At 46.7% G+C, this 15,897-nt stretch overlaps 1 protein-coding gene across 1 annotated transcript in view; it reads right to left on the bottom strand.

The window, feature by feature from the left end:
• Nucleotides 1-644: 644 nt before the first annotated feature.
• The window catches only part of celsr3 (cadherin, EGF LAG seven-pass G-type receptor 3), a 55,252-nt gene continuing 39,999 nt past the window's right edge, over nt 645-15,897 (bottom strand). Inside the window, exons 19-36 of the mRNA XM_029724408.1 lie at nt 15,684-15,778; nt 15,372-15,581; nt 15,077-15,260; nt 12,905-13,054; nt 12,598-12,784; nt 12,131-12,298; nt 11,569-11,902; nt 9,089-9,263; nt 8,866-8,978; nt 6,585-6,664; nt 6,260-6,386; nt 5,981-6,100; nt 5,530-5,627; nt 5,123-5,214; nt 4,000-4,173; nt 3,583-3,780; nt 2,424-3,381; nt 645-2,169 (exon numbers count right to left, since the gene is read on the bottom strand). Coding sequence (XP_029580268.1) covers nt 2,142-2,169; nt 2,424-3,381; nt 3,583-3,780; nt 4,000-4,173; nt 5,123-5,214; nt 5,530-5,627; nt 5,981-6,100; nt 6,260-6,386; nt 6,585-6,664; nt 8,866-8,978; nt 9,089-9,263; nt 11,569-11,902; nt 12,131-12,298; nt 12,598-12,784; nt 12,905-13,054; nt 15,077-15,260; nt 15,372-15,581; nt 15,684-15,778 — 3,491 coding nt within the window. The 3' untranslated portion in view covers nt 645-2,141. The remainder of the gene's footprint in view (nt 2,170-2,423; nt 3,382-3,582; nt 3,781-3,999; nt 4,174-5,122; nt 5,215-5,529; nt 5,628-5,980; nt 6,101-6,259; nt 6,387-6,584; nt 6,665-8,865; nt 8,979-9,088; nt 9,264-11,568; nt 11,903-12,130; nt 12,299-12,597; nt 12,785-12,904; nt 13,055-15,076; nt 15,261-15,371; nt 15,582-15,683; nt 15,779-15,897) is intronic.

Genomic DNA, 15,897 nt, shown 5'->3' with positions numbered 1-15,897 from the left:
ATCCCAGCTGCCTCATCTGCTAGCCTGCTCACCTCTCGCCCTGTGAACTTTGATCTGCCCTACACCCCCCCGGGCAGTGGCAGGGCGAGGTGCGGAGGACCCACGGTATGGGCCGCGCATGTTGGAACTGTCGGAGCTGGAACATGAGCAGAGGATGTGGCTTCTACAGATGGAACAGAAGGTTCTAGAAGATAAGAGACAGGCGGTGAGGCAGAAAGAGAAGGCCTACAGGCTAAAAAATAAATACTATCAGGCTAAGCTGAAGAAGATGGGGGAAGAGGTACGACCGCCCTCTAGTAGCGAGGACATGGAGGATGAGGATCACGATCAAATCATTTGACGTTTTACTTGCTTTTTACATTTTTATTGCTCTTATTTTCTGACAAAGATTTTTTTCCGTTAATGATTTTTTCCGTTTTTGACAGTTTCAGGTTTTAGTGATTTTTGTTTTAGTATTCCTTCTCACTGCTGCTCAGAATCTGGGGGAGTTTTGTTGTAATGGGCTGGGGTAGATGTCTGAATATGAAAAGACACCTGGCAAATAAAAATACCTGAGAGAGAAAAGCCTCTGGAAACAAACTGTCAAAACTGGTCTCTGCTAACACTTGTTTTCATCAGGGAATGTCACTCACAGAAAACACATCTTGTTAGGAATAGTTCTTTTTTTAATGTGCAACATTTCTCTTGTATGGTTTCCACGGTAAATGAGGAGCAGCTGTTTCAAATTCCCCCCATGCCTACTGGATAGCACATACCCCAGAATAAACAAATTGACAAAGACAATCCCCCATCCCAACCTCTCTCTATCCCTTCATCGTCACACTTCAATGTCTTTCCTCTTGTCATCTCACTCGTTCTTTTCTCTCAATGCATTTTGTCACAGTGGGAGAGTCAGGCCATAGGAAACATTACATCCTCTCACACAAAATTACAAAGTAATAAATATGATCGTCATAAATAAAATAAAATCTTATGTCTGTACAAGTTAAAGGTACTGCAATAATAAATCATGTGAAAAAATAACTGCCCAGTAGCTAAATAGCTGGAGCAGCTAAACATAGATGGAACATGGGTAAGGATGGATATTGGGGGTACCCTGGGGACCTTTTTGGCAATTATAGTGTCACATTTATAATAACATACCACCAAAGACATGAAATGATATTACAGCAGGTAATTGAAAATAGATATTTTACACTTAAATGAACCATATATCCTCAGGCAGAGAAAGTTTTAGATGTGGAACCAGATCTGATATAATACTTTGTTTTGACTGATATGTTTTGTTTGTGATTTGTAGTAGCACAGAAAGATATATGATGCTGTAGAATAGATGATCGACATTCAAATGCAGTGGGTCTTGGATTAACAGAACAATTATGTCTAAAGAATGAGATAATCAAGCCATCATCAAGCCTTGCAAATATCAAAGTATATCTGCTTTCTTTCTTGTTCACAATCATTTGTTCTATCAAATCTCGCTTTCCTAGAATTCCTTCCTATTTACAATCACCCGCCCCCAACATCTTCCTCATCCTATCACGTCTCGTAATCTCATCCAATCAACACTAACCAACCCCGGTCCCTAGTTTTAGAAACATAGTTGACAGGTTTGAGGAAAGGTTTCGGGATAATGGTAGTGGAATTTGGGATTGAGTTAGGGCTATCGCCCATAGCAACAGATTCCATTCACATCTCCTTCACAACCGCACATGGACACAATCTTCCAAAACGTCACAAGAGATTTTTTGTTCCATCTCTGTTGAAAAAGATACAAAATGTATAAAAATGTTATCTACAGGTTCATCTTTTTCTTAGCAGATCGATTCCGATCTTTGTGTTCATGTTGAAATCTGAGGATGGAAGTTCGTTAAAACCTAGTGGCTGAGGTAGCCACCCCTCTGTTTCAATCATATAGCCCTCCTCCCCATACTGGTTGCTACTTGTGACCGAAAATACTTAACAGCAGCACCAACCCAGCACCTTCAAACTCCCTCTCACTGTCTCTGCCTTCCTTCAACACATATCCTCCAGTATCCCAAAGTGCTTCAGCAGCCCAGGGGCTCCTTGACCTCTGCCCTACCCCCGCGCAGTCCTTGGTAACCCCACTAGACATGCATTGTGGGATTTGGAGGGTGTCATCAAGACTGTCCTTCACTTCTGTTTACTCTGAAGAGGCAAGAGAGACCACAATCAGTGACAAGGGAAAATAACATCATGTTATTAATTCTACATAAATCTCCTGATATGTAGGCTATGACACATTTAGAATCCAAATCACCACATCTTTGATGGGGACCAAAAAGAGGGATGACCAAAAAGGGGGATGCGTGAGGATAGAGAGAAAAAGAGCAGAGCAGGAGTGTGAAGAGAAAAGGCAGCAGGTAGATGAAGGTGAGTGAGTGATTGAGTTCAGGACTTACTCAGAGTCTGGGGAAACCTCAGAGATGCTGTGGGAGGTGGCGGAGTGGGGCGGGGAGGGGGAGGGTCCCTGTGCAGATGAGGGGTCTGGGGGGGTGAGCACAGAAGAGCTGAAGGAGGCCAAGATGGAGGACAGGATGTCCAGGTGCTCGCTGGACGGGTGGCGGCTGGGGGGTGCGCCGAGGGCAGGGAGGGGGTACCTACATGGGGGAGCAGAGTCCAGCCGGCCGCGACGAGGTAGGGGGGACTCCTGGGGCTCCTCGCTGATTGGGGGTGGAGGGGAGGAGGGTGGGGGCTGGTCGGGGTGCGAGGGCTGACGGGGGGGTAGTGTGCGCAGCCACTCCCTGCAGGGCTGGGACTGAGTCACCCCACCGCCCCCATTGCCCTCCAGCTGCTCGCGGGAGCGGCTGCTCATTAGCGCTCCTCCCAGGTGTTCACGAGAGGAGGCCTGGCGTCGCATCAGGTTGTTTAGCTGGGAGCGCGACCCCCCCAGACTCGGCTCCACACCTCCATTCCCACTCAAGTCCTCCTGGGAGGCATGGGCGCTGTGCTGCTGGATGTCCAGCCTGTCTCTGGAGCTGCTCAGGTTCTCCCTGGAGGCTCTGTCCAGGCCCGGCTCACGGCGGCGGGGGAGCAGGTCCAGGTTGTCCCGGGAGCCCTGGCGGTCCAGGCGGTTCTGGGACCCTCCTCCAGCCTGGCGGCCCAGGGGGTCTCTGGAGAACTGGCGGCGAGCCAGAGAGTCTAGGTGCTCCCTGGAAGAGTAGCGGGAGGCGGGCTGGGACAAGGAGCCCGTGCCGGACAGGGAGCCTGTCCCAGAGTACATGCGGCCGTAGGAGGCTGCCGGGACGCCCCTGTGGCCCAGGGTGGAGGTGCGGTACCAGGAGAGATCGCTGGGGACCCGGCCCATGGTGGAGAGACCCTGCAGGGCCGGCGGACAGCCAATACGGTTCTTCAGGATGCCTGAGACAGCAGGGAGAGATGAGAAAAGAGAAAAGGTTAATCATGTGTATGTATTTTGGCCTTTGAGTCTACATGAATCTGTATGTGGAACCCATTGGTAATAAATGCCGGTCATCAGCACTCCAAAGTCAACCATTGATACCCACAGACCAAAATAGTATCATCTGGTCCAAGGGCGAGGTTACTGAGGTTGTGACTCACCCTTGCGGTGGCGGCTGGGCTGTCCTGTCAGGCCGTTCTCGTCCCCGCTGGTCAGCGCTGCGTCAGGTTGGTTGTTGTTTGAGCCATCCTTGCTGTAGTCAGCCCCTAGGCGGCGCTCTGAGCCCCACTTCTGCAGGGAGTGGACCTCGCACTCCTCCAGCGCTGGCCAATAGGAGAGCAGGTCATTGCCGTCTAGGTCTGACACACAAAGATGGACAATCGCCAATGGCCAACAACTCTAAATAAATCACAACTGAATCCAATATGAGATAATGTTTTGTAGAAGTGACAGGTAAATGCATAAGGATTTTTATTGATTTATGGATATTGGTTTCTGACATTTATGATATCTGTATGTATTCATTTGTGAATCTATGAGTCTATCCAGTCTGACATTTTCTTAGCGTCTGTGTGTACCTTTGGTGCTATTGTGGGCGGGCTCTGTGAGCAGCCGCTCGCTGTGATTGGTGCGTTTAAAACGCCGCTGGATGCGTCCACGGAGACGAACGTTGTCCTCACTCTCGGAGGAGGGGATGGAGAGACTACGTTCCCCTTCCAAAGAGACATCTGAGTCTGTGTCTGAGTCCTCACCTGAGAGGAGAGACAGAACGACAGAGAGAGAGAGAGAGAAAGACAGAACGACAGAGAGAGAGAGAGAGGGAAAGACAGAACGACAGAGAGAGAGAGAGAGAGGGAAAGACAGAACGACAGAGAGAGAGAAAGACCGAACGACAGAGAGAAAGAAAGACCGAACGACAGAGAGAGAGAAAGACAGAATGACAGAGAGAGAGAGAAAGACAGAACGACAGAGAGAGAGAGACAGAGAGAGAGGGAAAGACAGAATGACAGAGAGAGAGAGGGAAAGACAGAACGACAGAGAGAGAGACAAAGACAGAATGACAGAGAGAGAGAGAGAGAAAGACAGAACGACAGAGAGAGAGAGAGAAAGACAGAACGACAGAGAGAGAGAGAGAGAGAAAGACAGAACGACAGAGAGAGAGAGAAAGACAGAGAGAGAGGGGAAAGAGAACGACAGAGAGAGAGAAAGACAGAATGACAGAGAGAGAGAGAGAGAGAGAGAGAGAGAGAGAGAGAAAGACAGAACGACAGAGAGAGAGAGAAAGACAGAACGACAGAGAGAGAGAGAGAAAGACAGAACGACAGAGAGAGAGAGAGAAAGACAGAGAGAGAGAGGGGAAAGAGAACGACAGAGAGAGAGAGAGGAAATACAGAACGACAGAGAAAGACAGAATGAGGGAGAGGGAAAATACAGAACGACAGAGAGAGAGAGAAAGACAGAATGAGGGAGAGGGAGAGAGAGAGAGAGAGAGAGAGCACCAATAAAAACTTAAAAGTGGTCATGCACATTTTATCATTTTAAGTGTATTGTATACAGTATTAAAACCCTAGTTGAGTGTTTATGAATGTGTTTATTTCTATTACAATGCATGTGTGTGTGCACACGTGGGCAAGACTGTGTGTGTGTGTGTGTGTGTGTGTGTGTGTGTGTGTGTGTGTGTGTGTGTGCGCCAGTGGGTACCTCTGTCTCTATGGAACATAGCCACGTCCAGGTCTGTAGCTCCAGTATGTCCCAGATTGTGTTCCAAGGTCTGGCGGGCCAGCAGGTTCTCTCTGTGGGAGGACAGGAGGTGTTAACCAGAGCATTTACACATGACATCACGCACACTGAGACACTGGACTGGTCACTACATTAACCAGGCTCCATATAAACCTTATTCACAAACAGTGGAAGTCTGCAGTACATGTACACAATGAGCCGGTTTTCCAGACTCTGACTGAGCCTACTCCTGGACTTAAATGCATGGTTTATGGAGAATCTCCATTGAAATAGCTTATAGCCCAGGACTAAGCTGAGTCTGTGTCTGGGAAACTGCCCCTACATATTTCAGCCTCACAGATCCTGTGCATCTCAGATGGCTTACTGACCGAGCGCTGCTGACAGAGGAGATGGTGGAGGCTCCGAGGGTGATGCGGTGCAGCCCGCTCTGCTCCAGCAACGACGCATTGTTGTAGGGGTTCTGACCCTTGACACAAAACACCCACGTGTTGAAAAATACATTCAGGACTAGAGCACACATCAACATTCCAGGTCATACCGCGCTAGTCGAGTCTGAATTAGTCAGAGCAAACAGCAACAATCATTCCCCAGATGAGTCAGTGGTAGAGAACAAATGTATAGACAGCAGGCTAAGCACAGTGCATTGTGGAATGTGGGTCAAGTGAAGAGCCCTGAGGGGGTCATGTTAAGGGAAGACCAGGGTGTGCTGATTTGGATTGGGGGGGTGATGTGTGTGGTAGAATGGGGCCAGTTGATGTAGATGGGTTCCTTGTTGGTGTAGTGGGCTGTGTGTGTGGGGGGGGGGGGGGGCATGCTCACAGGGTTCTGTGGGGCTCTAGGTGCATCCTCGTTGGGGCTCTTCTTGCCCAGACATGACAACTTCCAGACCTCCTGCACCTCCACGTTCAGCACCGTGAATACCAGGAACATAGCAAGACCCTGGGAAGAGGGGAATGTATACATTAACACACCACCAAGTACTCACCAGGACTAGAAAGCAACTCACACAGTCTAATAAGGCACACACACACACACACACACACACACACATACACACACACACACACACACACACACACACACACACAGGGTCAGTACCTGCAGTAAGCATAGTACAATGAAGATATAGTGGAAGGCCAGAATGCTGTTGTTGACAGCCATCAGCCCAAAGAACCAGGTAGAGGTGGCCAGGAGCAGCAGCAGGATGGCACCGCGTATAGTGGCACTGGAGAGACAGAAGGAAAAGGAAAAGAATAGAGAGAAAAAAGAGAGAGAGCATGTCAAACAATGAGAGAGACACAGAGAGGTTTTTTATCAAAAAAGCTTTTATGGCTGGATTTAAAGGTATACTGTTTTACTGCAATAGAATTGTATTCAGCAGAACCCGGCCATGTAATATGTTCAACCTCTCTGGGATACTCACATGACAGGTAGTTTCTTGGTCTCTTTCTGGGAGGGGTTGCAGGACATGCGAGCCACAATCAGAAACATCACACCATTCATCTGCAGCAAAGAGACAGCAACGAGGCAGACATGAGACTAGATAAAACTACAACTACAGAGGTATAGAGGCAAACAAAGTGACTGACACAGAACTAGAGGTATAGAGGCAAACAAAGTGACTGACAGAAGTAGAGGTATAGAGGCAAACAAAGTGACTGACACAGAACTAGAGATATAGAGGCAAACAAAGTGACTGACACAGAACTAGAGGTATAGAGGCAAACAAAGTGACTGACACAGAACTAGAGATATAGAGGCAAACAAAGTGACTGACACAGAAGTAGAGGTATAGAGGCAAACAAAGTGGCTGACACAGAACTAGAGATATAGAGGCAAACAAAGTGACTGACACAGAACTAGAGGTATAGAGGCAAACAAAGTGACTGACAGAACTAGAGGTATAGAGGCAAACAAAGTGACTGACACAGAACTAGAGATATAGAGGCAAACAAAGTGACTGACAGAACTAGAGGTATAGAGGCAAACAAAGTGACTGACACAGAACTAGAGATATAGAGGCAAACAAAGTGACTGACACAGAACTAGAGATATAGAGGCAAACAAAGTGACTGACACAGAACTAGAGGTATAGAGGCAAACAAAGTGACTGACAGAAGTAGAGATATAGAGGCAAACAAAGTGACTGACAGAAGTAGAGATATAGAGGCAAACAAAGTGACTGACACAGAACTAGAGATATAGAGGCAAACAAAGTGACTGACAGAACTAGAGGTATAGAGGCAAACAAAGTGACTGACAGAACTAGAGATATAGAGGCAAACAAAGTGACTGACACAGAACTAGAGATATAGAGGCAAACAAAGTGGCTGACACAGAACTAGAGATATAGAGGCAAACAAAGTGACTGACACAGAAGTAGAGATATAGAGGCAAACAAAGTGACTGACAGAAGGAGAGATATAGAGGCAAACAAAGTGACTGACACAGAACTAGAGGTATAGAGGCAAACAAAGTGACTGACAGAAGTAGAGATATAGAGGCAAACAAAGTGACTGACAGAAGTAGAGATATAGAGGCAAACAAAGTGACTGACACAGAACTAGAGGTATAGAGGCAAACAAAGTGACTGACACAGAACTAGAGGTATAGAGGCAAACAAAGTGACTGACACAGAAGTAGAGATATAGAGGCAAACAAAGTGACTGACACAGAACTAGAGGTATAGAGGCAAACAAAGTGACTGACACAGAAGTAGAGATATAGAGGCAAACAAAGTGACTGACAGAAGTAGAGATATAGAGGCAAACAAAGTGACTGACAGAACTAGAGATATAGAGGCAAACAAAGTGACTGACAGAACTAGAGATATAGAGGCAAACAAAGTGACTGACACAGAACTAGAGATATAGAGGCAAACAAAGTGACTGACACAGAACTAGAGATATAGAGGCAAACAAAGTGACTGACAGAACTAGAGGTATAGAGGCAAACAAAGTGACTGACACAGAACTAGAGGTATAGAGGCAAACAAAGTGACTGACACAGAACTAGAGGTATAGAGGCAAACAAAGTGACTGACACAGAACTAGAGGTATAGAGGCAAACAAAGTGACTGACAGAAGTAGAGATATAGAGGCAAACAAAGTGACTGACAGAAGTAGAGATATAGAGGCAAACAAAGTGACTGACACAGAACTAGAGATATAGAGGCAAACAAAGTGACTGACACAGAACTAGAGATATAGAGGCAAACAAAGTGACTGACAGAACTAGAGGTATAGAGGCAAACAAAGTGACTGACACAGAACTAGAGGTATAGAGGCAAACAAAGTGACTGACAGAAGTAGAGATATAGAGGCAAACAAAGTGACTGACAGAAGTAGAGGTATAGAGGCAAACAAAGTGACTGACACAGAACTAGAGGTATAGAGGCAAACAAAGTGACTGACAGAAGTAGAGATATAGAGGCAAACAAAGTGACTGACACAGAACTAGAGATATAGAGGCAAACAAAGTGACTGACACAGAACTAGAGGTATAGAGGCAAACAAAGTGACTGACACAGAAGTAGAGATATAGAGGCAAACAAAGTGACTGACAGAAGTAGAGATATAGAGGCAAACAAAGTGACTGACAGAAGTAGAGATATAGAGGCAAACAAAGTGACTGACAGAAGTAGAGATATAGAGGCAAACAAAGTGACTGACACAGAATGACACAGAGTGAGAGGGAGACAGTACCAGGATGACGATAGCGATAGGTCCAGCGAAGCTCCAGATGAGTTTGTCATATATGGAGATCCAGCAGAAGTCTGGGTTTCCATAGCCCTCAGGATCCAGCCCTACCGCCAAACCTGAACGAGAGTAAGATGTGTTTTTTACTTTGTGTTCTTACTAGTATCAGTGAAATCCATTCTAAATCAGGTCTCTGTAGGGAACTGTGTGTGTGTGTGTGTGTGTGTACCTGTAATGATAGCAGGCACGCCCCATCCGATGGCATAGTAGAACCTCATGGCTCCATAATTGATGTTGCGTGCCTCTGTCTGCATGCGGTAGATATGGAGCCCCTCCACAAACAGCCAGGCAAACGTGGCCATGAACAAATAGTGCAGCAGGATGGCCACCACCGTACACAGGAACTAAGAGAGAGGACAGTCAGAGACATGTATAGAGATTATGTTATGACAACTTTCAATGTATTCATATGGGTCTGTAGCCGAGTTCAGTGACTATTTTCCCATTGGGCTTCTATTGGTGGGTTTGGCCGAAATTTGTTTAACTTCTCTGGGCTAGGTGGGACGTGACCGTCCCACACTATTCAACAGCCAGTGAAATAGCGGGCGCGAAATACAAAACAGCAAAAATCTCATAATTCCATTTTCTCAAACAATCAACTATTTTACACCATTTTAAAGATAAGACTCTCGTTAATCTAACCACATTGTCCGATTTCAAAAAGGCTTTACGGCGAAAGCATAAAATTAGATTATGTTAGGACTTCACAAGAAAATCCACACAGCCATTTTCCAAGCAAGGACATGCATCACAAAAAACAAAAGTACAGCTAAAATATTCACTAACCTTTGACGATCTTCATCAGATGGCACTCATAGGACTTCATGTTATACAATACATGTATGTTTTGCTCGATAAAGTTCATATTTATATCCAAAAACAGCATTTTACATTGGCGCGTTATGTTCAGAAAATGTATTCCCACCAAAACCTCCGGTGAATGTGCACATCAATTTACAAAAATACTCATAATAAACGTTGATAAAATTTACAACAGTTATTGAAAGAATTATAGATACACTACTCCTTGACGCAACCGCTTTGTCAGATTTCAAAATAACTTTACAGAGAAAGTACATTGTTCAGTATTCTGAGTACATAGCTCAGCCATCGAAGTAAGCTATACAGCTACCCGCCAAGTTCTCGCATCAACAAAACTCTGAATTAGTATTATAAATATTCTCTTACCTTTGCTGATCTTCGTCAGAATGCACTCCGAGGACTCCTACTTCCACAAGAAATGTTCGTTTTGTTCGAAATACTCCATATTTATGTCCAAATACCTCCGTTTTGTTTATGCATTCAGATCACTATCCAAAGGCATAACGCACGAGCGCAGTACCAGAGACGAAAAGTCAAAATGTTCCATTACCGGTCGTAGAAACATGTCAAACGTTGTTTACAATCAATCCTTAGGGTATTTTTAACATAAAACGTTGATAATATTCCAACCGGACAATAGCGTATTCATTCCAGGAGAAAAAGAAGGAACGGCGCACTCTCGGGATCGCGCATCACCAAGCCCTTTGTCCATAGGCAGTCCACTCATTGACTGAGCTACTATTCTCTGCCCAGTAACAGGAGAATGATGAAAAAACTTTCTGAAGGCTGTTGACAGCCATTGGAAGCCTTAGGAAGTGCAACGTGACCCCACAGACACTGTAGTTTCGATAGGGATTCAAAAGAAGAACTACAATTCTCAGATTTCCACACTTCCTGGTTGGATTTTTCTCAGGTTTTTGCCTGCCATATGAGTTCTGTTATACTCACAGACATCATTCAAACAGTTTTAGAAACTTCAGAGTGTTTTCTATCCAAATCTACTAATAATATGCAAATATTTGACTCTGGGCCCGAGTATTAGGCAGTTTACTCTGGGCACGCTTTCCATCCAAAATCAAAAATACTGCCCCCTATACCCTAAAAAGTTAAGGCCTTTGGCTTTCAGACCAGTTAGAAAATATTTACTGGGAGAGAGAACGTACGAAATCTGGTGTTATGCTGTAAGCATCACAGTGCAAAACACCAATGAACACCAAGGCAGAGAGATGTTCAGCCTTGGCACATGTTCAGCCAGATGGTCATTTTGTCCACCCACTCAAACAGAAAAACCTTTCAGTCAGTTTGACTGGAAATGATCCAGATTGTGTAGATTAGCTAGTTAAAAATAGTAAATGGGATATTAAAGGTCATTGAAGACAATGATATAACATACTGTTACTGTACATACGATACACAGTTGGAACACAGTTGTTGAACGTACCCATGCATACTGTGCCATCTTGGTTGGGTGCACACACACCCATGCACATAAACACACATAGCCCCATGCACACTGATCTCTCTCTGTCTCTCTCAGACCCCCCCACACACACACCCATGCACATAAACACACATAGCCCCATGCACACTGATCTCTCTCTGTCTCTCTCAGACCCCCCCACACACACACCCATGCACATAAACACACATAGCCCCATGCACACTGATCTCTCTCTGTCTCTCTCAGACCCCCCCCACACACACACCCATGCACATAAACACACATAGCCCCATGCACACTGATCTCTCTCTGTCTCTCTCAGACCCCCCCCCCCACACACACACACACACACACAACACACACCTAACCTACCCACCCACACATACCTGCTGCTCGGTCTGGTTGATGCCGAGCAGGAAGACGAGCTCTGAGAGCAGCATGGCGGCAGCCATGTTGGAATGGATGGAGCGGGTGTTGGACTTGAGGCCCCGGAGGCAGGACAGCACCAGGACGGTGAGCAGCAGGGCCAGCATGGACACAGACAGGGAGAAGTAGGTGACCAGGGCCAGGGTCTCCAGATCCCCCTCCAGCTGTTCTCTCTGGGAGCTGTCCATCAGGACACCAAAGGTGCCCAGCCTCTGACACTGGCAACGCACGTGGGACGTGTTCCTGTATACTACGATGCAGTCCCTCACCGTCCAGCAACCTCCCACCTCCAACCTGGAGAGAGAGGGGGGTGGGGGGAGACAGACAGAGAGTGAGCGTCAGAGTGAGAAGGGGTGGATAGGGGTAGAGAAAAGGTGGGTGGGAGAAAGTCAGGATGAAGAAAAGAGATGGGTTATTAAGAGAGAGAAAGATAACGGCATCAAACACACTACAACTCCCAGTTGACAGTATTTATTTCCCATAGAGCACAAGCCCCCTCAAGTCATGTAAAGCTCTACTCACGGGCTGCTGTGGTTCCACTGGACACACAGGGGCTTGCTGCGGTTGGTAGTTTCCAGCAGGCGGAACTCCAGCAGCAGGGGCGAGTCCAGCGGACCCCCGACAAACGTCTGGTTGTTGTAGATGGACACACTGACCACTGGAGAGTTCATCACTGGATGTCTGGGGAGTCTAAAGGAGAGGAGGAGTGACGGAGGAGAGAGGGGTGAGAGAGAGAGAGAGAGAGAGAGAGAGAGAGAGAGAGAGAGAGAGAGAGAGAGAGAGAGAGAATTTGTTTTAGTAGGACAGACGTAATAGCCCTAACACTGTTTTATGGTCCACCAAACACACAATACTGTTGGCACAATTCCAATGTTGTGCTTTGAAAAGTCCAATGAAAACATAAATAAACAGTCAGAAATACAGACTCCTGGTAAACCAGATGTCATGAGACAGACACTGGAGGACAGGCATATACAGTACACACACACCTGACTCCTCGGCGGTCAGTGTGGTACTTGGGGGGGAGTGCTGCTCCAAGGCTACGATAGATCAACATGATGACAATGGTGACAGGCGGCTCCAGTAGCGAAACAGAATGCCTGGCTGCAGCATAGTCTCCCGTCTGATTGGCCAACATACTGACAGGGGCAGGAGCTGTGTTCTGTGAAGCTGAAACTGGAAAATGCACAAGGTATAAGAGGAGTGACATAAGGTAGGTATGTGCTTGTGCTTGTGTGTACAGTATGTGTGTTTGTGTGTTTCAGTGGCTGTCGTGTATGTGTGTGTTCTCCTTACGTTGGTGTCGTTGTGGCACCAGGGCAGCAGGGGGCAACATCACATGTGTGTGGGGGTCCCAGAGAGCCTGGCCGCGGAACAGAGGGCTGTGGTAGCGAGGGAAACGTCTGCGCACGTGGGTGTGGTTCTCAACGCGGTCCAGGTTCATCACTGAAACACGAGCATACACACAGTCCATGACTCCAGGTTACACCACACAACATAACACAAATAACCTGATGAACAATGTTGTTGGTTTACTCACTACTCAGCAATAAAACAAGTATTAAAGTCAAGGTCGGTCGTCGGTCATCACTGTGTGGTTTCTACACTTGTTTTTGATATTTAGTTGTTCCTGCCAAAACCAACCCCTGGATCTCTACATGCACTGCTGTGAACAGGGTTCTCTCCTTCGTTTTTACACAGGAAAAAGACTAGGGCTACACACTTGCATGGATTGACTACATGGCCAAATAAAGCAGGAACAACCACTCAATACAGAAAGGTAGACCTCGATTGACACAATGAACTTATCCCACCACATACAGTGAGGGAAAAAATATTTGATCCCCTGCTGATTTTGTACGTTTGCCCACTGACAAAGAAATTATCAGTCTATAATTGTAATGGTAGGTTTATTTGAACCTACCATTGAGATACAGAATAACAACAAAAAAATCCAGAAAAACGCATGTCAAAAATGTTATAAATTGATTTGCATTTTAATGAGGGAAATAAGTATTTGACCCCTCTGCAAAACATGACTTAGTACTTGGTGGCAAAACCCTTATTGGCAATCACAGAGGTCAGACGTTTCTTGTAGTTGGCCACCAGGTTTGCACACATCTCAGGAGGGATTTTGTCCCACTCCTCTTTGCAGATCTTCTCCAAGTCATTAAGGTTTCGAGGCTGACGTTTGGCAACTCGAACCTTCAGCTCTCTCCACAGATTTTCTATGGGATTAAGGTCTGGAGACTGGCTAGGCCACTCCAGGACCTGTGCTTCTTCTTGAGCCACTCCTTTGTTGCCTTGGCCGTGTGTTTTGTGTCATTGTCATGCTGGAATACCCATCCACGACCCATTTTCAATGCCCTGGTTGAGGGAAGGAGGTTCTCACCCAAGATTTGACGGTACATGGCCCCGTCCATCGTCCCTTTGATGCGGTGAAGTTGTCCTGTCCCCTTAGCAGAAAAACACCCCCAAAGCATAATTGTTCCACCTCCATGTTTGACAGTGGGGATGGTGTTCTTGGGGTCATAGGCAGCATTCCTCCTCCTCCAAACACGGCGAGTTGAGTTGATGCCAAAGAGCTCCATTTTGGTCTCATCTGACCACAACACTTTCACCCAGTTGTCCTCTGAATCATTCAGATGTTCATTGGCAAACTTCAGACAGGCATGTATATGTGCTTTCTTGAGCTGGGGGACCTTGCGGGCGCTGCAGGATTTCAGTCCTTCACGGCGTAGTGTGTTACCAATTGTTTTCTTGGTGACTATGGTCCCAGCTGCCTTGAGATCATTGACAAGATCCTCCCGTGTAGTTCTGGGCTGATTCCTCACTGTTCTCATGATCATTGCAACCGCACAAGGTGAGATCTTGCATGGAGCCCCAGGCCGAGGGAGATTGACAGTTCTTTTGTGTTTCTTCCATTTGCGAATAATCACACCAACTGTTGTCACCTTCTCACCAAGCTGCTTGGCGATGGTCTTGTAGCCCATTCCAGCCTTGTGTAGGTCTACAATCTTGTCCCTGACATCCTTGGAGAGCTCTTTGGTCTTGGCCATGGTGGAGAGTTTGGAATCTGATTGATTGATTGCTTCTGTGGACAGGTGTCTTTTATACAGGTAACAAGCTGCGGTTAGGAGCACTCCCTTTAAGAGTGTGCTCCTAATCTCAGCTCGTTACCTGTATAAAAGACACCTGGGAGCCAGACATCTTTCTGATTGAGAGGGGGTCAAATACTTATTTCCCTCATTAAAATGCAAATCAATTTATAACATTTTTGACGTGTTTTTCTGGATTTTTTTGTTGTTATTCTGTCTCTCACTGTTCAAATAAACCTACCATTAAAATTATAGACTGATCATTTCTTTGTCAGTGGGCAAACGTACAAAATCAGCAGGGGATCAAATACTTTTTTCCCTCACTGTAAAGGGTAAGAGAGCAGATGGTTCTGTCCTGGGGGGGACTCACCGATGTTGGGGGCGACCAGAGCCACGGGGTTCAGGTAGGTGAGCTTCATGTTCTGGGCCAGGGTCTGGGCATACTGCTCCAGCAGATCAGCCAGCCCTCCTGCCCCTCCCTGGGCCTGAATCTGGGCCCGCCATAAACTTGCACTGCCTGGACCCAGCACCGCACTGCAGCCCTGCAGAACATTCTGGAGACGGAGAGGGAGATTCAGTTCCTACACACAATCTAATAAAACAGTGTCTGCATTTTCCAAACTCCACTAAAAGGTTTTACGAGCGTGTTGCCAGGCAACCCTCACCTCGTTGAAGTTTGCGTCCTGGGTGGCGGTCAGGCCGAAGCCCGTCTGCAGACTCTCGAAGGTCAACAGGCGGGACAGTAGCCGCTCGGCAATCTGGAGGTCATTGCCATAGAGACGGGGCGTGGCCTCGGTGACATCACGGAGCTGGTGGGCCAGTTTCTTCTCCATGATGGTGCTGAGCTCTGTCTCGTTCCGCTCAACCAACTCCAGCTATGCACACACACACACACACACACACACACTATTTTAGACACCATTCCGTATTGTACAGTTCCAACCAGTATGAGCAATGGGGTAGCGGATTATTCTTACTGCTGCATTGAGCTCCACAAAGGGAGGAGAGGTACAGTTGTAGAGATCCGGCTCCAGCCAGCCCCTCTCCACATCACAGTGTCTGATAGCAGCACCTGGAGAGAACAGACACAGACACTAATACCTGTATAACACATCCACAACACTAAAAAGCAGCACAGGGGATACATTCAAACACAGATACTAGGTTTCAAAGGAATGGGGCGTTTATCTG

This window comes from Salmo trutta, chromosome 30, assembly GCF_901001165.1.
Source record: "Salmo trutta chromosome 30, fSalTru1.1, whole genome shotgun sequence".
Lineage (NCBI taxonomy): Eukaryota > Metazoa > Chordata > Actinopteri > Salmoniformes > Salmonidae > Salmo > Salmo trutta.
The sequence above is the reverse complement of the archived record's forward strand: the minus strand, read 5'-3'. Positions and strand labels throughout refer to the sequence as shown.